This window comes from Chiloscyllium plagiosum, unplaced genomic scaffold (genome assembly GCF_037043375.1).
Source record: "Chiloscyllium plagiosum isolate Xiang-an unplaced genomic scaffold, Cpla_swu_hap1 HiC_scaffold_18, whole genome shotgun sequence".
Lineage (NCBI taxonomy): Eukaryota > Metazoa > Chordata > Chondrichthyes > Orectolobiformes > Hemiscylliidae > Chiloscyllium > Chiloscyllium plagiosum.
Genome location: NW_028270156.1, coordinates 7422711 through 7445419, shown reverse-complemented (window position 1 = coordinate 7445419; position 22709 = coordinate 7422711). Strand labels below are relative to the sequence as shown.

General features: G+C 44.7%; 1 protein-coding gene across 2 annotated transcripts in view; it reads right to left on the bottom strand.

Moving 5' to 3' along the window:
* Positions 1 to 22709, bottom strand: part of prmt3 (protein arginine methyltransferase 3) — a 194297-nt gene that overhangs the window by 131127 nt on the left and 40461 nt on the right. For both annotated transcript variants that reach the window (XM_043705402.2, XM_043705398.2), the window contains exons 9-10: positions 9209 to 9330; positions 4366 to 4465 (exon numbers count right to left, since the gene is read on the bottom strand). In XM_043705402.2, the coding sequence (XP_043561337.2) occupies positions 4366 to 4465; positions 9209 to 9330 (222 nt within the window). The remainder of the gene's footprint in view (positions 1 to 4365; positions 4466 to 9208; positions 9331 to 22709) is intronic.

The window sequence follows — 22709 nt, the reverse complement described above, 5'->3', positions numbered from 1 at the left end:
CCTTAACTCATCCAAGAAAATATATGGAAAGCATTCGCATCAATAAAACCGTCCCAAAAACTCATCTCAGAGCGAGAGGGCGAAGTGCATCCAGAGAGTGGGGCACAGAGACAGAGATGTGAACAAAGGCAGGAGGAGGAAATGATTACAATTTTGCAACAGCAGAAATAAATCTGAAGCAGAAAATACCCAGTGACGTAACTGAAAGAACAGAAACAACAACAAAAATGGGCAAAGAGGAGAGATTGAATAAAAATTTAGCAGTTCAGGAGCACACACAGAAGCACAAAACAGGAGTAGGCCATTTAGCCCCTCGAGCATGCTCTGCCATTTAATAATGATCATGGCTATTCATCCAACTTCGGCTTCTGTTCCTGCTTTTTCTCCATACCCAATGGTCGCTAACCTCTACTTAAAAGCATTCAGTATTTTGGCCTCAACCACTTATGCTGACAGTCATAGAGTCATAAGGCACAGAAACTGACTTTTCTTAGCGAGTTTTGTGAAGATTTGTAGCTCAGATTGAGGTTTTGGATGTAAGGATGGCATTCCAACCGGAACTCTATCAACCAACACATCGAGTTAGACACCATCTAACACCCCCTGAGAAAAGGAACCCAGACATATAAATAAAGCAGGAATTTTCAGCATTGCTTCACATGAGGCCCACTGAAGATGTTACCTAGTAAGGGAACTGACTTTTCTGTCTAACTCATCCATGCTGACCAGGTATCTTAAACTGAACTAGTCTTATTTAACAGCATATTCCTCTAAAACCTCATATACTCATCCATGTGCCTTTTAAACGTTGTAATTGTACCAGCCTCCATCACTTCCTCTGGCAGCTCATTCCCTGCATGCATCAGCCTCTGCATGAAAACGTTTTGTCCCTCAAGTCCCTTTTACAACTTGCGCCTCTCACCTCAAACTTATACCATCTAATTTTGGACTCCCCTTACCCAAGGGAAAAGACCTTTTCTATTTACCCTATCCATGTCCGCCTATGATGTTATAAACCACGATAAGGTCACCGTTGTGGTTCTGTTCGCCGAGCTGGAAGTATAAACCACAATAAGGTCACCCTCATCATCTGGGGAAACATATTCCAACCTATACAGCCTCCTTATAGCACAAAACTCTCCAGACCTGGCAATGTCCTTGTAACTTTTTTCTGTATCCTTTTCAGTTTAATAACATCCTTCCTATCCCAAGCTGACCGTTTGATATAATTCCTTCTCATTTCAGTCCTAAATGGCTTACCCAGTCTCCTGAGAGTGGAGTTAGAATTTTATAAATTCTATGAGATCCCTCTCATACTTTTAAATCCAGTCGATCCAATCTTCCTTCATACATCAGTCCTGCCTCCCAGGAATCAGATTGGTAAACTTTTGGGGCACTCCTTCCATCAGGATCAGCTAAGCTGCTCACAAAGATTTGTATAGGGGTGTACAGTACTTCCTCAGCAACCGTGGAACAGCATGAATAAATGTAGCGATACAAGCTCAGAAGAAAGCCCCCGCACACAACAGTGAAACCTTAAGGAGCATTTTCACATCAGCAATTGTCCTTCCTCTGTTTGCGGATTCTGGAACTAGGGGCATAGTCTGAGAATTAGGAGAGATGTTAGGAAACACTTCTACACACAAAGGATGGGAGATGTTTGGAACTCTCTTCCACAAACAGCAGTTGATGCTAGATCAGTCGTTAATTATAACAATGAAATAGATAAATCTTTGTTAACCAAATGTATCAAGGGATATGGGCCCTCTTTAAGATGGCAGCACCTGCACGGAAGGTAATGTTCAGGCTCCAGAACCCATCCGCTCCAGGCTGACTGCATCCTTATCTCTCTCTCCTTTTATTCCCTTCATCTTCTGATGGTGTGGGGAGGTCGGAGTGGTGTCCGGTTCGAGGGAGGGGGCATCACCTGCAGCAGCGTAAGTGCCCAATCCGAGGAGTCCTGGCTACTTAGACCTGGAGTGTAGACTTGGCAGAGATGGTGCCTGGAGCAGAGACTCCTGGCTGTGTATGCCTGAAGAGTGGACTCTTGACAGAATCTTCGTTGCTGTAGCCACTGTGGGCAACTCAGAGAGGCCTGGACTACCTTGCAGAGACCTGGCAGAAGCCCTGGAGCTATGTTTGAAGGATGAACTCTATCTCTGCAACTTCTTTTTTTCTCCTCGTATCTCAAAACAGCACTGGATTGTGGTGAGGCTATGCACATTCATCGAATCCCTACAATTTGGAAACAGGCCATTTGACCCAACAAGTTCATCCCGACCCTCAGAAGAGTAACCCACCTAGACGCATTCTCCTACCCTATTAGTCTACATTTACCCCTGACTAATTCACCTGGACATTAGTCCCTGGACACTATGAACAATTTAGCTTGGCCAATTCACCTAACCTGTACATCTTTGAATTGTGGAAGGAAACCAGAGGTCCCCGAGGAAACCCAGGTGGACACGGGGAGAATGTCTGTGTGGAGTTTGCACAGTCACCCCAGGGTGGAATTGAACCTGGGTCCCTGGGGCTGTCTGACAGCAGTGCTAACCACTGAGCCACCCGCTTTGTACGTTATGACCTGCCTTTACTGCATGCAAAACAAAACTTTTCATCCTATGTAGGTGCATGTGACAATAATAAATCAAATCAATCTTTTCACTGCATCTTTCTACATATATATGACACTAAATAACTCACTCACCCACTCAAAGGCAGGTCTTTCGAGTTAGCCCAATTATCAATCGCGAGCTCAGTGAATGGTAGAACAGATTCAAGGGGCTGAATGGCCTACTCCTGGGTCCTTTGTTCACTCACAGTTTTTGAGGTTGCTGCCCACCTCTAGAGACTAAAAGCAGCATGGATCAAGAAGATAATTTGCAGCATGTAGTTGTCTCTCATGCGTTCCTCTGTTGGTGCATTTATACCCGGGATATGCAGTGTACAACATTTCAAACCCTAACGTCAGGTTGATTTTCAATCAGGTGAAACATGCAATGGCAGAATGACCCAGAGCAAGTTTGAAGTCTGTACAAACCAAATTCAAACCAGGGAAACAATGACCCCAGACTGTGTTTTCCTGGTGTTCCACTGAACTCTTATATCAAGAAGAGTTGGAGTATAATAGTTGGTAAGGCTTACTGCAGCTGTATAAGGTGCTGGTGAGATCAGATCTGGAGTATTGTGAGCAGTTGTGGTGCTTTATTTATAAAATTCATTGACAGGATTAGGGCCAGGCCAGCATTTATTGCCCATCCTTAATTGCCCAGTGGGTAGTTGAGAGTCAACCACATTGCTACGGGTCTGAAGTCACTTGTAGGCTAGACCAGGGAAGGATGTTCCTCAGGAACATCAATGAACCAAAGGGGGCTTTCCAACAATTGACAATGGATTCATGGTCATCATTAACCTCCTACTTCCAGAGTTTACTGAATTCAAGTTATACCATCCGCCATGGCAGGATTTGAACCCAGGTCCCCAGAACATTACCAGGGTCTTTGGATTAACAGCCTAGTGATAATACCACTAGACTATTGCCTCCCCTCAATTTATTTAAGAAAATATGTCATTTCATTGGAGGCAGTTCACTAGGATGATCTGTGGTCTGAAGGCAGTGCTTTATGAGTAAAGGTTAAACAGGTTGGGATTGTACTCACTGGAGTTTAGAACAGTGTGTGGTGATCTCAATACAGCATATAGGATTCCTAACAGGCTTGACAAGGTAAATACTGAGAGGTTGCTTCTCTTCATGGTACATTCTAAGGGACACAGTCTCAGAATAAAGGGACACGAATTTAAGACGGAGTTCAGGAGGAATTTCTTCTCTCAGAAGGTTGTGACTTTTTGAGACACCTTGCCGCAGAAAGCTGCGGGTGCAGAAACTTTGTGTATATTTAAGACTGAGGTAGAGAGTCGGGGAATCAAGGATTAGGGGGAAAATACATGAACTGGACGAGGAATGTGATCCCATTGAATGGCAGAGTAGGCTCGAAGGGCTGAATGGCCTACTCCTGTTCCTATTTTGTTTGGTCTTATGAACCAGGAGGTATAGAAGGTTATCGAATGAAATTTTAGCAAATGAAGACACACAGAGACACCATTGATGAAGCCTGGGTTTAACAGGAAGGTGCACCAGCATAGTTATACAGAACCAGATCTCTGCAACAGTTGGGAGAGCTCCCAATCTTAACCAGCACGTGACAAAACAAAACCTTGCATTTATATAGTGCCTCTCATGTTTCATAGCAACATAAGGGGTAGAAGAAGCAGAAATTTAAAAAGGTAGTTGTTACGTTCAAACACTTGCACAGCTGTACATTCATAATGTGGCAATCTTGATTACTTTCTTTTAAAAACACTCACCATCCACTCCGAAATAATAACGTCCACTTTAGCAACTGGAAGTTCGACATCCTCAATCCTTCCTCTAATGAGTGTGATAACACTATCCAGTTCATTTTCCCTGGCATCAGAAACAAGAACAACATGCTAAACAATAAGTGTACAAACAGGTACAGAGTGAAATTTAAATACCCAATAATTAATTTCCTGACACTGACACTAACATATTGCATCCTGAAATTAGTAAAACTTCCCATAGGGATTCACAGGCATGTTAAGAAACAGACACTTGATATTAAGCAAAATGAGGACACATTAGAGCAAGCTGTCAAATTGTCACATGTGCTCTGCCCAGTGTCATTTTTTTTTGGCTCATTGTCTACTGATAGTTCACCCCAAACTATTTTGTGCAATGCTGGACAAATTTTACATCTGTTGACACTTATCTTAAACTCACATAGGACTTTCACAAGAGATACTAACATAAAAGGGAACAATATTGTTACGTTGTATAAGGAGACAGTGCTAATTGGAGTCTTTGCCATGAAGAAGGTACCAGTTAAATGACGACTGACAGTCAACTGCCAACTAGCTCTGTACTCCAAATGACTATTTGTATACTGAGCTGCCTTCTAGATACTTTTTGGTCAGAAGTTGCCTGCTTTTGCCTTTCACATGTTAGACAAAAATTTGCGAATACAAATTAAACTACTTTAGCCGTATAATTTCAATTGTGTATCTACTTATAAAGCGCACAGCTTAAGATTCTAATAAATCTATAATGCGCTGATCAGGTCATCCCCAGAAATTTCAATTTACAGGACTGGCCTTCATTATACACAACTATCAACCACTTGGAAAGATGTCAATCCCACTAACTCTTACAACCTGCCATTTCTCCTCAACAATCTACATTTTACACAGGCCTGCCCTATTTCTGTGCTTTACTGTTATACCCTAGTCCTAATCTACTCTCATCCCAAACTCATGCCTCAATCTTCTTCTGATCCCATATCCATGGCCTCCATGCTCCTAAATGGTTGCTTTTGTCTCGTTACTTTCAGCCACACGGGTCACACATACATCAGGAAAAGATTAGCAGGCTGGGTCGGTTTCGTCTTGGGGAAAAAAACAACACAGAGGGTGGCAGGAATGGCAGAGGGTGGGTGCAGACAAGCACCTTCAAAGATTTACCCAAGTCCCCCCATCGCAGCCCCCGAATGGCCCTAGATTGGGCAATTTGAGACCCTAGTCACTGAATATAGCTTGGGAAAATAAACATCAGTGTGGACAGATGGGCCAAATGGCCTGTTTTCATGCCTATATAATTGCTTTGCCACCTGAGAGTTCAACACCCGATCCCTTTATGCCCATCTTCCTTCTGCCTGTCGAATCCAGGTTGCAGCTTGAATCAACAGGAGTTTGGCTCCAATCTGGCAAATTCAGAAAATACGCAGAGGCACATAGCAGATTGTCATGGAGTCTGTGAGAGACAGAGAGAAGATAGGGTGGACTGGCAGAAATAAGATGATGAAACAAAAAGGAAAAATGAATAGTAGTGACAAGCAGAGACGCCAAAGCAAGTAAAAATAAGGCTTCCCGTCAAAAGGCATCGATATGTAACCAAAACAGGTTTTTTTAGGCCTCCTTGGGATTATTTCTTAACGAATAGTTTCTGATTTTTGGGAACTACTTTTAAGGGTTTGGGACTACTTTCTTCATTTTGAGCATAAGCTCTTCAACGTTCCTGACGGAGAGCTTATGCTCGAAACGTCGACTCTCCTGCTCCTCGGATGCTGCCTGATCTGCTGTGCTTTTCCAGCACCACATTTTTTGTCTCTGATCCCCAGCATCTGCAGACCTCACTCTCTCCTACTCTCTTCATCGTCAGTCACACATTTATTTGCAGTCACATTGTAGCAATACCTTCTGTTCACATCTAGAGGATTTAGACTCACAAAGAAGCAGAATTAGAAAACTTCAAGGGTGTGTGGTGATAAGTAGAATGAAGGAGAAAAGCATAACAGAGAGCTCAAAATCAGACGAAAGGGAGAGGGAGAAGAATACACAGACAATTTTAATTTTGTCCATAAGAATTATAACAGGAGATGAAAGTGATTGTTATCTGCAGAATAAAGGTGCTGGGGAGTGGAACAGAGCAAATTAACTAACTGATCCAAATAGTTTGAGACAATCCACTGATAACCTTGGGCATATGGTACGCTCAGGGCACCTCAGTCAAAATTTATGGTGTAATTTCCTTGGCAAATAATTTCCATCTATAAATGAGGGACATTTTTCCTTCCACCTGACAGTGCCTAATGCAGAACAAAGAGGCTAATATAAAAGAGAACAGGTCACCCTGAAACAGCACGCCATGTCAGGTTTAAGGAAACATATTCGGATCAACTTTATTTTCTTGATTTTATTTTCGTACTGTTTCGGAACAGCAAACATGCATTGGTCGGTCTGAGAGTTCCCACCTCTGTCTGAGGTTCTTTAGTGAGGAAGGAATGGGAAAATAAATCAAGAACTTATCTGCGAGGAGTTAGAGTGGGGTAAAAAGGGAAAGCAAAGGTCACTTGGGAAAACTCGTGGCATTTTGAGGGCAATTGGAATAATTGGGTCTTGTAGTTACTTCAGTTCTCACACTTGGTAACAAGTTAATGAAGGTTCTGTTCATTTTAAATCACAAACTGCCAATAGTGTCAACAGTTATTCTTCTACACTGCACTACAACAGTCAAGATGACAGATAAGCAACTTACGTCCAGGCTTTACAAGAAATACTATGGTCAGGATTGTCCCTTATAATGAATACGGCAACTGCAGAGTTTCATTCGCTTTTCCAATTCTCTCTCTCACACTCAGAGAGCCTGCACTACATACATCAGCACCATGCCAATTGGGAGCAGGAAATCAGAAGATGACAGGCAAAAAAGGAAGGACAAAGATAAGAAGAAATTTGCTTAGTGCAGTGATACAAATGCACTGCCCCGGAAGGCAGGCAGTGGCAAATTCAATCACAATTTTCAAAAAGGATTGGTAAAGGGGAAAGAAAATATACTCTTAAAGGGAAAGAGGCAAGGGAGCCACAACTTTGTTGCTCCTTCAAAGGGCTAGCACAGGTGGAGTAGGCTGCATGGTCTTCCCCTGTGCAGTAAGTTCTGAGGAAAAAGCTCTGCCAACCTCCATCACTTGTGCTGTGGTCCATTTATCTCTGAAACCACTGGAATGATTCGGGTCAGTTTTACTTGATTCAGCTCTGCTTCCATCTTTCCTCATTCCCACCTTATCATGTTCGATGCTCAAGTGAAAGAAAATGCATCATGGTCCTCCTGTGACAATACTCTGAGCCTGAAAATAATGGTTTCCCTATAGAATAAACAGGAGTGCAATCAAAACATGATAGCACTTCACTGGTGCCCAGTCCCTGGATATGGGGCTTGGTTTAGCTCAGTTGGCTGGATGGCTGGTTTATGATGCAGATTGACGTCAACAGGATGGGTTCAATTCCTGCACTGGTTGAGGTTACCATACATAGGGCTCTCTCTGTCCCTCCCCTTATCTGAGGCACGGTGACCCTCAAGTAAAACCACCACCATCAGTTGTTTTTCTCTAATGAGAGAGCCGCCTAATAAGACTGTGGTGACTTTACCTTTACCGTTAGCTGCAGAGGTTTCTGAAGGAGGGAAGGTAAGGCTAGTACTCTACGCAACCTTGAAATGAGTCGCTACTAACAACTGCAAATTACAGAACACCAATTCAACTCTTTCATTGTCAACTTCCTCCATGAGACATAGAAGAGATCGGTTAAAGACATGGACAATATTTGTTCTAATATTTCTCAGAATCCCGACAGTGTGGAAACAGGCCATTCAGCCTATCGAGTCCACACTGACTCTCTGAACGGCATCCTACCCAGACCCACACCCGTGCATTCACCCCGTAACTCTGCATTTCCCATGGCTAATCCACCTTGACTGCACATTCCTGGACACAATGGGCAATTTAGCATGGCCAATCCACCTAACCTGCAGGCAAGTAATGCACAATTGAGGTTGAAAAAGCAGCAACCCAATTCCAGGGACTTACATTAGTTGCACAGAACAGACCAAAATTCACATCAATACCACAAAACATAGGTCAAAACACAGTGACATCACCACTTTCTTTTTGTCATTTTGGAAACCTGTTGGACTTTAAGCGACTCACTAATAGCACTGAGAAGCAAAAATCAAACATTTGACTAGGAGTCATCGAGGCTAAACAGTCTTCCCATGGATATCTGAGCCCAGAGTCCCAGGAGTTCTCAGCCTCAATATTCCGAAGATCGTGCTAATCTGATCCTAATCCCACTCTGTTTTAAACTGCAAGTCTTTTTTTTCCTGCAACAATGAAACACATTTTTCTAACAATCTTGCTCATTCACTCCCTGTGTCAGCAGTGATGAGGAACAAGTCCACACCATTGCTAGTTCTGCACAGTGTTTCAGTGTTGTTTATTGTGGGTCTTTAGCTGCAAACACTGAAATCCAATCAGCAAGCAACTTCCACTCTTAAATTTTAATGATTCTTAGCCCCAATAGACAACATATCCATCTTCCTGAATATGCTATTACCATGACAGCTAACGTTACGCGAGACAGAATAATTACTTAAGCTGGTAAAATTTATTTCCTGGGCATGATCCTTATCACTGTCCATTTTCTGTTATCTCACCCTCCCAGCATCCCTAATCAGTCTCCTGCCTGACTTTCAACGCAAAAGAATTCTCTCATTAAAACAGTAATTTTAAGGACTGTGCCTGAAACAATAGCTAGGAAAGCACAAAGCAAAAAACCCAAGCCCCAGAATTTTTTTTACCTTACAATATCCATGGCCTGGTAAATGATCTCGGATTGGTCCACTCCGATCACATGCTTGGCTCCTGCTTTGGCAGCAAACATGGACAAGATCCCAGTTCCACATCCAACATCCAAAACTACCTGAAAAGTCATTTCAACACCTTTAAGGTTCAATTGAGGAGAAACAAAGACAACATAAAACATACTAGAATTATACATTTCTCAAAATTATCTCTTTCTTCCCTTTTTTCATGAATGGTTTGATCCTGGCTCTATTAAATGGAAGAGCCCCATGTGTAAATTTATGCAGTGGGTTTGGAGTGCGAGAGCAAACTTGCTGAGCAGCCAGCGAGAGGGCACTCCATTGAAACACGCTGGCCATCCACTAGGACTGAGCTGAACTTTGCTCCAAGTATTAAGGGTACATTCTTGGTAAGAATGGGGGTGAAATGAGGAAGGTGGGGTACAGTATAGCACGGATGGCATGGTGGCTCAGTGGTTAGCACTGCTGCCTCAGAGCGCCAGGGACCCAGGTTCAATTCCACCCTCAGAGTTTGCACATTGTCCCAGTGTTGGCGTGAATTTCCTCCGGGTGCTCTGGTTTCCTCCCACAGTCCAAAGATGTGCAGATTAGGTGGATTATCCATATTGTCCAGAGACATGCAGGCTAGGTGAATTACCCATGTGAATTGCAGGGTTACAACAACAGAGCAAGGGGGTGGGTCTGTCTGGGATATTCTTTGAAATGCTGGTGTCGACTTGATAGGCCAAGTTGCTGGTTTCACACTGTAGGATTCTCTGATGATCTAATTGAATGGTGGGTGAGTCACATGACATGTTCCTGCCCCTGCTTTTAATTCATAGGTTCCCCTTTCTTCACCCAAACATTTTTTTTAAAATTCACTCACTCATGGGATATGGGTGTCGCTGGCTGGACAAGTATTTATTGCCCGTCCCTAGTTGCCCTTCAGAATGTGGTGGTGAGCTATCCTCTTGAACTGCTGCAGTCCATGTGCTGTAGGTAGACCCACGATGCTTGTAAGGAGGGAATTCTAGGACTTTAACCCAGTAACATACTGTAACTGGTGTTTCGATCTCTCCCAGTGAGTGACCAATTGTTTCTCACCCATGGCACAGAACATCAGCAGCACCCCATGCTGTTCAAGGGGTGCTGTTGGCTACATGAATTTGCACAGAAGATAGCAGTTTTAGACTTAATTTGGCATGTTTCACAAAAAACAATTTTTAAAATTTCATCAAAAGCCTCTTCAATCTTATCTTGAGGAAGAAAAATGGAATTTTGCCCTTCATTATGAGTATCTGGAAAGACACTGCTTGATTAGGGACAGCCAGCACGGATTTGTGAAGGGTAGGTCTTGCCTTACAAGTCTTATTGAATTCTTCGAGGAGGTGACCAAGCATGTGGATGAGGGAAGAGCAGTGGATGTAGTGTACATGGATTTTAGTAAGGCATTTGATAAGGTTCCCCATGGTAGGCTTATGCGGAAAGTCAGGAGGCATGGGATAGAGGGAAATTTGGCTAATTGGATAGAAAACTGGCTAACCGGTCGAAGGCAGAGAGTGGTGGTAGATGGTAAATATTCAGCCTGGAGCCCAGTTACAAGTGGAGTTCCGCAGGGATCAGTTCTGGGTCCTCTGCTGTTTGTAATTTTTATTAATGACTTAGATGAGGGAGTCGAAGGGTGGGTCAGTAAATTTGCAGATGATACGAAGATAGGTGGAGTTGTGGACAGTGAGGAGGGCTGTTGTCGGCTGCAGAGGGACTTAGATATGATACAGAGCTGGGCTGCGGAGTGGCAGATGGAGTTCAACCCTGCCAAGTGTGAGGTTGTCCATTTTGGAAGAACAAATAAGAATGCGGAATACAGGGTTAATGGTAGGGTTCTTAGTCAGGTGGAGGAACAGAGGGATCTTGGGGTCTATGTACATAGATCTTTGAAGGTTGCCACTCAGGTGGATAGAGTTTGTAAGAAGGCCTATGGAGTATTATCGTTCATTAGCAGAGGGATTGAATTCAAGAGTCGTGAAGTGATGTTGCAGCTGTACAGGACTTTGGTTAGGCCACAGTTGGAGTACTGTGTGCAGTTCTGGTCGCCTCACTTTAGGAAAGATGTGGAAGCTTTGGAGAGGGTGCAGAGAAGATTTACCAGGATGTTGCCTGGAATGGAGAGGAAGTCGTACGAGGATAGGTTGAGAGTTCTCGGCCTTTTCTCGTTGGAACGGCGAAGGATGAGGGGTGACTTGATAGAGGTTTATAAGATGATCAGAGGAATAGATAGAGTAGACAGTCAGAAACTTTTTCCCCGGGTACAACAGAGTGTTACAAGGGGACATAAATTTAAGGTGAAGGGTGGAAGGTATAGGGGAGATGTCAGGGGTGGGTTCTTTACCCAGAGAGTGGTGGGGGCATGGAATGCGCTGCCCGTGGGAGTGGTAGAGTCGGAATCATTGGCGACCTTTAAGCGGCATTTGGATAGGTACATGGATGGGTACTTAATCTAGGTTAGAAGTTCGGCACAACATCGTGGGCCGAAGGGCCTGTTCTGTGCTGTATTGTTCTATGTTCTATGTTCTATGTTCATTGCTAAAGGGATTGAGTTAAAAGCAGGGAGGTTGTGTTGCAGCTGTATAGGGTGCTAGTGAGGCTACACCTGGAGTACTGCATGCAGTTTTGGTCTCCTTACCGGAGAAAGGATGTACTGGTATTAGAGGGGTACAGAGGACGTTCACCAAGTTGATTTTGGAGTTGAGGGGGTTGGCTTATGAGGACAAACTGAGTAGGGATTACATTGATTGGAATTTAGAAGAATGAGGGGGCATCTTATAGAAACATATAAAATTATGAAGGGAATAGAGGCAGAAAGGATGTTTCCATTGACATAGCCTCATTTCCATAGCCTCAAAATTAGGGGGAGCAGGTTTAGGACTGAATTGAGAAGGAACTTCTTCACCCAGAGGGTTGTAAATCTATGGAATTCTCTGCCCAGTGAAGTAATTGAGGCTTCCTTAGTAAATGTTTTTGGTATCTGGGACACCCGGATCAACCAACCCAACCACCCCGTGGCTCAACACTTTAACTCCCACTCCACCAAGGACATGCAGGTCCTTGGACTCCTCCATCGCCAGACCATAGCAACACAACGGCTGGAGGAAGAGCGCCTCATCTTCTGCCTAGGAACCCTCCAACCACAAGGGGTGAACTCAGATTTCTCCAGTTTCCTCACTTCCCCTCCCCCCACCTTGTCTCAGTCCCAACCTTCGAACTCAGCACCACCTTCCTAACCTGCAATCTTCTTCCTGACCTCTCCGCCCCCCACCCCCACTCCAGCCTATCACCCTCACCTTAACCTCCTTCCACCTATCGCATTTCCAACACCCCTCCCCCAAATCCCTCCTCCCTACCTTTTATCTTAGCCTGCTTGGCACACTTTCCTCATTCCCAAAGAAGGGCTCATGCCTGAAATGCCGATTCTCCTGCTCCTTGGATGCTGCCTGACCTGCTGCGCTTTTCCAGCAACACATTTTCAGCAGTAAATGTTTTTATAGCTAAGATAGATATACTTTTAAACACTAAAGGAATTAAGGGATACAATGAGAGTGCGGGTAAGTGGAGCCGAGTCCACAAAAAGATTAGCCATGATCTTACTGAGTGGTGGAGCAGGCTCAAAAAGGCCGGACGGCCTACTCCTGCTCCCAGTTCTTATGTTATGATCAAAATCACCATTCAAAACATCAGCTAAAGCTTTCTGAGGACAGTTAATTTTTTCTTAACTTAGAAAGTTAACATTTAACTTATAAAATGAATTTCAAATTAATTTGCGATCATGATTTATTTGGTACCTGGGTCAGAAGAATAAAAGGAGGGATATTTGTTTGATTTTTTATAAATGAACAATAGTGTTTACTTTCCTAGCCAAATCTCCCCATAAAATGTTGCTTTGAATGAAACGGAGGGGAGATGAACGTCATCAAGTGTAAGAAAATCTTTAAAACACATGCCAGTTACCATCCTTCATAGAGTCATAACAATGTACAGTATGGAAACAAACCCTTCGGTCCAAATCATTCATACCGACCAGATATCCCAACCCAATCTAGTTCCACATGCCAGCACTTGGCCCATATCCCTCTGAACTCTTCCTATTCATATATCCATCCAGAAACCTTTTAAACGTTATAATTATACCAGCCTCCACCACTCCCTCGGGCACACATGCACCACCCTCTGCATGAAAAAGTTGCCAGAGATCCCTCTTACATCTTTCCCCTCTCACCTTAAACTTTTGTTGTCTAGTTCTGGACTCCCCCCACCCCAGGGAAAAGACTTTGTCTATTTATCCTATCCATGCCCTTCATGATTTTATAAACCTCTATAAGTCACCCCGCAGCCTCCAATACTCCAGGAAAAACAGCCCCAGCCTCTCCCTACAGCTCAAACCCTCCGGGCAACATCTTGAATATCATTCTGCACCCTTTCAAATTTAACAACATCTTTCCAATAGCAGGGAGACCAGAACTAAATGCAGTATTCCAAAAGTGGCCTTACCAATGTCCTGCACAGCTATAACATAACCTCCCAACTCCTATACTCAATGCACTGATCAATGAAGGCAAGTGTGCCTTCTTCACTACCCTGTCTGTGAGTCCACCTTCAAGGAACTATGAATCTGCAACCCAACCTGTCCTTGCCAACCAGGTATCCCAAACTAAACTAGCCCCATTTGTCTGTGTTTGATTGATAACCTCTAAACCTTTCCTGTTCATGTACCTGTCTAAATGTGTTTTGAATGTTGTAATTATACCCACCGCCACCACTTCCTCCAGCGGTGCATTCCACACTCGAACCACCCCCAGTGTGAAACCAGCCCCTTGTTAACCACCTTCAACATTCACTCCCCCAACCACCCACGCTCATTACCAACAGTGTGCATCAGCACACGATGCACTGCAGGAATTCACCAAAGCCTCTCAGACAGCACCTTTCAAACCCACGGCCCACACCATCTAGAAGGATAAGGGTTACAGGTACATGGGAACGCCACCAACTGCACATTCCCTCTACACACTTGCCTGATTTGGTATCGCACATCACCCTTCCAGCTCAAAACCCTGTATCTCCTTCCCGAACAACTGTGTGTGTGCCCCTATAGCCCAGAGACCGCTGTGATTCAAGATGTTGATTCAGCAACACCATCTCGGATCGTGTTTTCGGAATCCTTAAGGGGGAGGAGGGGGCAGCCCCAAGTCATGGTTCATACAGGCACCAATGACACAGGTAGGAAAAGGGATGGGGATTTAAGGCAGAAGGCTTAATTCAGAGAGCTAGGGTGTAAGCTGAGAGCTAGAACAAACAGAATTATTATCTCTAGTTTGTTATCTGTGTCATGTGCGAGCGGGGCGAGGAATAGGGAGAGAGGGGAGTTGAACATGTGGCTACAGGGATAGTGCAGGAGGGAGGGATTCAGATACCTGGAGCTCATTCTGGGGTAGGTGGGATCTCTACAAACAGGATGGTGTATACCTGAACCAGAGGGGTATTAATATCCTGGGGGGGGTGCGGTGGGGGAGTGTTGCTATGCTCTTCTGGAGGGTTTAAACTAATTCAGCAGGGGGATGGGAACCTGAATTGTAGCTCCAGTTGAGAGTAGTGAGGTTATGAATGAGGTTTCAAGGTTGCAAGAGGGCATTGGCAAGCAGGAAGGTGGTTTGAAGTGGGTGAACTTGTGGCATGGGTTGGTACCTGGGGCTTCAATGTTCCTGAAGAAGGGCTCGTGCCCGAAAAGTCGATTCTCCTGCTCCTTGGATGCTGCCTGACCCGCTGTGCTTTTCCAGCGACACATTTTCAGCTCTGATCTCCAGCATCTGCAGTCCTCACTTTCCCGCTTCAATGTTGTGGCCATTTCAGAGAAATGGATAGAGGAGGGGAGCAGGAATGGTTTTTGCAGGTTCCGGGAATTAGATGTTTCAGTAAGAAGAGGAAGAGGTAAAAGAGGGGAAGGTGCAGCATTGTCAGTGAAGGACAGCATTATGGTTGGAGAAAGGATGGTTGAGGACTTGTCTACTGAGGTAGTATGGGCTGAGGTAAGAAACAGGAAAGGAGAGGTTACCCCGTTGGGAACCTTCCATAGGCCTCCAAAAGTTCCACAGACATAGAGGAAAGGATTACAAAGATGATTCTGAATAAGAGCGAGAGTAACAGGTTAGTTGTTATGGGGGACTTTTAACTTTCCAAATATTGACTGGAAATGCAATAGTTCGAGTACTTTAGATGGGACAGTTTTTGTCCAATGTAGTGAAAGTGGGTATTGCAGGTGCTGGAGATTAGAATCAAGATTAGAGTGGTGCTGGAAAAGCGCAGCAGGTCAGGCAGCATCCGAGGAGCAGGAAAAAAAGCCTTGATGAAGGACTTTTGCCCGAAATGTCGATTTTCCTGCTCTTCGGATGCTGCCTGACCTGCTGCACTTTTCCAGCATCACTCTAATCTTGACTTTGTCCAATGTGTGCAGGAGAGTTTCCTGACACAGTATATAGACAGACCAACAAGAGGCAAAGCAACATTGGATTTTGTACTGGGGAATGAACCCAGTCAGGTGTTAGATTTGGAGGTAGGTGAGCACTTTGGTGATTGGGACCACAATTCGGTTAAGTTGACTTTAGCCATGGAAAGGGATAGGTATACACCACAGGGCAAGAGTTGTAGCTTGGGGAAAGGCTATTATGATGCAATTAGGCAAGATTTAGGATAAGGAAGGAAACTGTAGGGGGTGGCCACAACTAAAATGTGGAGCTTGTTCAAGGAACAGCTATTGCACATCCTTGGTAAGTATGCATCTGTCGGGCAGGCAGGAAGTAGTCGAGCAAGGGATCCCGTGGTTTACTAATGAAGTTGAATTTCTTGTCAAGAGGAAGAAGACAGCTTCTGTAAAGAAGGCTCAGCTAGGGCACTTGAGAGATACAACTGAGCCAGGAAAGACCTAAAGAGACAGCTAAGAAGAGCCAGGAGGGGACATGAGAAGTCTTTGGCAGGTAGTATCAAGGAAAACCTTAAAGCTTTCTATAGGTATATCAGGAATAAAAGAATGACTAGAGAAAGTTTAGGACAGTCAAGGAAAGTAGTGGGAAGCTGTGCGTGGAGTCCGAGGAAATTGAAGAGATGCTAAATGAATATTTTTCCTCAGTATTTACAATGTTGTCGAGGAGAACACTGAGATACAGGCTATTAGACTAGATTGGATTGAAGGTCATGAAGAGGTGGTGTTAGCAAATCTGGAAAGTGTGAAAATAGATAAGTCCCCTGGGCTGGATGGGAGTTATCCTCAGATTCTCTGGGGAGGAAATTGCAGAGCTTTTGGCTTTGATCTTTATGTCGTCATTGTCGACAGGAATTGTGCTTTAAGACTGGAGGATTGCAAATGTTGTCCCCTTGTCCAAGAAGGGGAGTCAACACAACCCTGCTAATTATAAACCAGTGAGCCTTACTTTGGTTGTGAGTAAAGTGTTGGAAAACGTTATAAGGGATAGGATTTATAATCATCCAGAAAGGAATAAGTTAATTAGGGATAGTCAACACGGTTTTGTGAAGAGTAGATTGTGCCTCACAAACCTTATTGAGTTCTTTGAGAAGGTGACCAAACAGGTGGATGAGGGTAAAGTGGTTGATATGGTGTATATGGATTTCAGTAAGGCATTTGATAAGGTTCTCCATGGTAGGCTGTTGCACAAAATATGGAGGCATTGGATTGAGTCTGATTTAGTAGTTTGGATCAGAAATCGGCGAGTTGTAAGAAGATAGAGGGTGGTGGCTGATGGGAAATGTTCATCCTGGAGTTCAGTTAATAGTAGTGTGTCATTGTTGTTTGTCGTTTTTATAAATGACCTGATGAAGGCATAGAAGGATGGGTTAGTAAATTTGCATTGAGAGTGTGTTGCTGGAAAAGCACAGCAGGTCAGGCAGCATCAGAGAAGCAGGAGAATCGACGTTTCGGGTCGGAGCCTTTCATCAGGAATGAGGCTGGGAGCCTTATGGGTGGAGAGATAAATGGGAGGGGGGGTGGGGGTGGGGTTGGGGAGAAGGTCCCAGATTAATGAGTTTAACACATGCTGTGGCATTTATAGTTTCTTCCGCCGCCTACACGCCTACTTTTACAACCAAGACACCTGCACTCCCATCGAGAACACCTTCTCCCGCCTCCAACACACCCCATCCACCTGGACACCCCGTGCTGGCCTACTACCCACCCTTGACCTCTTCATTTCCAACTACCGCCGTGAAATCAACCACCTCAACCTGTCCACCCCCTCCCCCACTCTAACCTTTCACCCTCACAATGCGCAGCCCTTCACTCCCTCTGGTCCAACCCCAACCTCACCATCAAACCAGCGGACAAGGAGGATGCAGTGGTAGTTTGGCGCACTGACCTCTGCCCCACTGAAGCCAGACGTCAACTCAAAGACACCTACTCCTACCGCCCCCTTGACCATGACCTCACACCCCACCAACAAACCATCATCTCCCAGACCTCATCACCTCAGGGGATCTCCCACCCACAACTCCTAACCTCATAATTCGGGAACCCCGCACCGCCTGATTCTACCGCCTTCCCAAGATCCACAAGCCTGACTAGCCTGGTCAGCATATCATCTCAGCCGGCTCCTGTCCCACCTATCTCAATAATGTCCTACCCTCCCCCCAAAGTCCAGGATCTCCCCACATACGTTCGGTACACCACCCACACCCTACACCTCCTCCAAGACTTCTGTTTCCCCACCTCATCTTCACCATGGACATCCAATCCCTCTACACCTCCATCCGCCATGACCAGGGCCTTCAAACCCTCCATTTCTTCCTCTCCCAACACCCCCCCCCACCAGTACCCTTCCACTGACACACTCACTTGTTTGGCTGAACTGGTCCTCACCCTCAACAATTTCTCCTACGAATCCTCCCACATCCTCCAGATGAAAGGGGTAGTCATGGGCATCCGCATGGGCCCCAGCTATGCCTGTCTCTTTGTTGGCTACATAGAACAGTCCATCTTCCATAGTTACACTGGCACCACTCCCCACCTCTTCCTCTGCTACACTGATGACTACATCAGCGCCACCTTGTGCTCCCGCGAGGAGGTTGAGCAATTCATCAACTTCACCAACACATTCCACCCCGACCTTAAATTCACCTGGACCATCTCTCATACCTCCCTCCCCTTCCTAGACCTCTCCATCTCTATGTCCATCCACGAGGACTGACTCAACACTGACATTTTGTACAAACCCACTGACTCCACAAACCTGCACCCACACCTCCCCCCTCATCTCGATCCAAGGCCCCAAAGGAACCTTCCACATCTGTCAAAGTTTCACCTGCACTTCCACCAATGTCATTTATTGTACCCGTTGTTCCCGATGCAGTCTCCTCTACATTGGAGAGACTGGACACCTCCTCACAGAGCGCTTCAGGGAACATCTCTAGGACACCCACACCAATCAACCCCACCGCCCCGTAGCTGAAAATTTAAACTCCCCCTCCCACCCTGCTGAGGACATGGAGGTCCTGGGCCGCCTCCACCACCACTCCCTCACCACCCGATGCCTGGAGGAAGAATGCCTTTATCTTCCGCCTCGGAACCCTTCAACCCCAGAGCATCAATGTGAAATTCACCAGTTTCCTCATTTCCCCTCCCCCACCTTACCCCAGTTCCAACCTTCCAGCTTAGCACCACCCTCATGACCCGTCCCACCTGTCAACCTTCCTTCCAGCTCCACTCTCTTCTCCGACCTGTCACCTTTACCCCCAACTCCATCCATCTATTACACACTCAGCTAACTTCTCCTCCCCCCCCGCCCCATTTATCTCTCCACTCCAGAGGCTCCCAGTCTCATTCCTGATGGAGGGCTTTTGCCCTAAAATGTTAATTAATTTTCCTGCTCCTCAGATGCTACCTGACCTGCTTGCTTTTCCAGCAACACACTCTTAACTTTAATCTCCAGCATCTGCAGACATCACTGTCTCCTAATAAATTTGTGGATGACACTGAAGTCGGTGCAGAAGGATGTTAGAGGTTACATAGGGATATAGATAAGCTGCAGAGCTGGGCTGAGAGGTGGCAAAAGGAGTTTAATGCAGAAAAGTGAGAGGTGATTCTCTTTAGAATGAATAACAGTAATGCAGAGTACTGGGCTAATGGAAGCATCCTTGGTAGTGTGGATGAGCAGAGAGATCTCAGAGTCCCTGTGCTTAAATCTCTGAAAGTTGCCACCCAGGTTGATAAGGTTGTTAAGAAGGCATATGGTGTGTTAACTTTTATTAGTAGGAGGATTGAGTTTCAGAGCCATGAGGTCATGTTGCACTGTACAAAACCCTGGTGCAGCCACACTTGGGGTATTGCATACAGTTCTGGTCACATTATAGGAAGGATGTGGAAGGTTTGGAAAGGGTTCAGAGGAGATTTACCAGGATGTTGCCTAGTATGGAGAGAAGGTCTTATGAGGAAATGCTGAAGGATTTTAGGTTGTTTTCGTTAGAGAGAAGGTGGTTAAGAGGTGACTTAATAGAGATATACAAGATGATCAGAGGATTAAATCGGTGGAAAGTGAGAGCCTTTTTACTCAGATGGTGATGGCTAGCATGAGGGGACATAGCTTTAAATTGAGGGGTGATAGATATAGGACAGATGTCAGAGGTAGTTTCTTTACTCAGAGAGTAGTAAGGGCGTGGAATGAACTGCCTGCAACAGTAGTGGACTCGCCAACGGCATTTAAATGGTCATTGGGTAAATATATGCATGATAATGGAATAGTTTAGGTTAGATGGGCTTCAGATTGGTTTCACAGGTCGGCACAACATTGAGGGCCGAAGGGCCTGTACTGCGCTGGAATGTTCTATGTGCCAAGGACAATTAGAAATGGACAAGAGAAAAAAAAACAACACTCACCTGGCTGAGGATGCCCATATCCCATAAGTGAACCATAAAAAAAAACTCAGGAATTTATTCAAAATTGCTTTCTTTCCCACTAAATTAACATGGTGAACTGAGTATTTAGAAAACTAAAAATAAGCTTGCTTCTTTACTGACATCTAAAATAAGATCCAAAATTATATTTTCAAGGAAAACACTCAATTTAATATTTTGTCATGTTAAACTATCACATAGTGATTAAATACTGCTCAGTAATGTACTATAGTCTCAAAGAATTAACTGCAGCCATTAGACAGTTTCACATTCATTGTATTGTCCAACTGTGAATGCTGTTTGTAATTCCAACCATCTCCCCACAATGATGTTAAATCTTGCACCAAAACACCACTGAACAAAAAACTGGATTAAATACAACTATAATCTTGAATTCTGTACAGGGAAGGATGGAAGGTTATTTAATCTATTTTCATTCATTTACATATACAATTAGTTAAAATGGATAATAAGCCCTGTACGTGAGTGTGACTAAAATTCAAGGACCGCATCACTAAAATGATGCTTAGCTGTAGGATTTCATTCGAATTAATAAATTAATTTGATGTATTACCATAAATTTCCTACATTTCAGTTAAAGTTCCTTTGAGCTTTCCAATGACAGCAAATAGGAAACCATTGATAAAGCAGCTGTAATAATGTGGGATCACGTTTACGAGGACTGCACTGAACTGTAACAAACAGACTTTTATCAGAAGCTCTGCTCATCCATGTATTCTACATGGGAAATGCTGTCATTGCAAAATTGATTCAGCTCATTTTAATGCAGAAGATAAGAATGGATTTTCAAACACATTTCAGAAGCACAGATATTAAAAATAATGAAAGTCTACCATCAAACCTGAATTGCTTTTGGTCTTAGGTCCGTGTCTTAGTCTTTTTTTAATAAAGATTTTGCATTAAACAAACACTGAATAAATGTCAGCAGACTTTAACTCTCCACAATTAAGAGCAGTTGTGTTATACAATTGCGTGGTACAACAATGTGCATTTATAGAGCACCTTTAGTGTGCAGAAGCATGGACAGAGTGCTTGCGGAAGTCAGTGATCTACTGTATCCTCCACAATCTGTCATCACAAGGGCACCAGTCTCATAGTGAACTCTTCAAAAGGAGGAGGAGGAGAGGGAAAAGAGGAGTGGGGTAGGGGGGTGTGGGGGAGGTGGGAGGGGAGGGGAGAGGAGAGAAGGAGTACGATGAACGGAGGAGGAGGGCAGAAGAGGAGCTGGACGGAGGAAAAGAGAAGGATTGGGAGAGGAGGAAGAGGGAAACATAAAAGTGGGAGGGGAAGATGAGGTGGAATAAGAGATTAATGAAGAAGGAATAGAGGAAGAAGGAAGAGGAAAAGAGAGTGGGAGAGAAGGAAGGGAATGAGAAGGAAAAGGGTGGGGAAGAAGGAGGGAAGGGAGTGAGAGGATGTGGAGAGAAGAGAACAGAAGGAAGGGGGAGGAAGAAGAGGAAAAGGCAGCATAGAAAGAGGAAATGGAGCAAGAGGAAGCAAAGCAGGACAAAGAAGATAAGGGAGAGGAGTCTGAGCAGAACAGGAGGGAGATGAAGTGGCAAAGATGGGGGAGGATGAGTTAGAAAGGAGGAAGGAGAAGGAAAAGGAAACTATTACATTCTCTCTCGAGCTGAGCTGTCTGGGATCACCTTTTCCCTTAAACATAGCCTCGAATCACATTCCCAAATCAGGTACGCTGCTGTTTGTAGGACAATTTGACAAAGCATGGCATTGAGGAACTTGAGCAAATCTGAAGTCAATGGGAACTGGGGCTGAGCAGGGGGCACTGTCCACTGGTTGGCACGGGGGAAGATGGCTGTGGGAGGTCAGTCATCTCAGCTCCAGGACATCTCTGCAGGAGTTCCTCAGGGTCGTGTCCCTGGCCCTACCATCTTCAGCTGCTTCATCAATGACCTTCCCTTCATCATAAGGTCAGAAGTGGGGATGTTAACCAATGATCGCAGCATTCAGCACCATTCATGACTCTTTAGATACTGAAGCAAACCATGTTCAAATTCGGCAAGATCTCGACAATATCCAGGCTTAATGTCAAGAACAATCCAGACAAGTGCCCAGTAATACACACACCGTACAAGTGCCAAGCAATGACCATCTCAAACAAGAGATAATCTTTTGATCGTCCCTTGATACACCGTCGCGAAATCTCCCAATATCAACCTCTTGGAGGGGGTTGATTATTGTTGACCAGAAACTGAACCGGACGAGCCATATCAATACCATGGCAAGTCAGAGATTAGGAACCCTGCAGTGAGTAACTCACATCCTGTGTGCCCAAAGCGTGTCCAGCATTGACAAGGTAAAGTCAGGAGGGTGAGAGAATGTGTATGTTGGAGTGGTGATAGCCTTGTGTTATGATCACTAGCTTGTTAATCAGCCGTCCAATCAATGTTCTGGGGACCAGAGTTCAAATCCCACTGCTGCAATTGGTACAAATCTAGAATTAAGAGTTGAGTGATTGAGTGATGATGAATCCATTGTGGATTGTCAGAAAAAACCCATTCAGTTCAC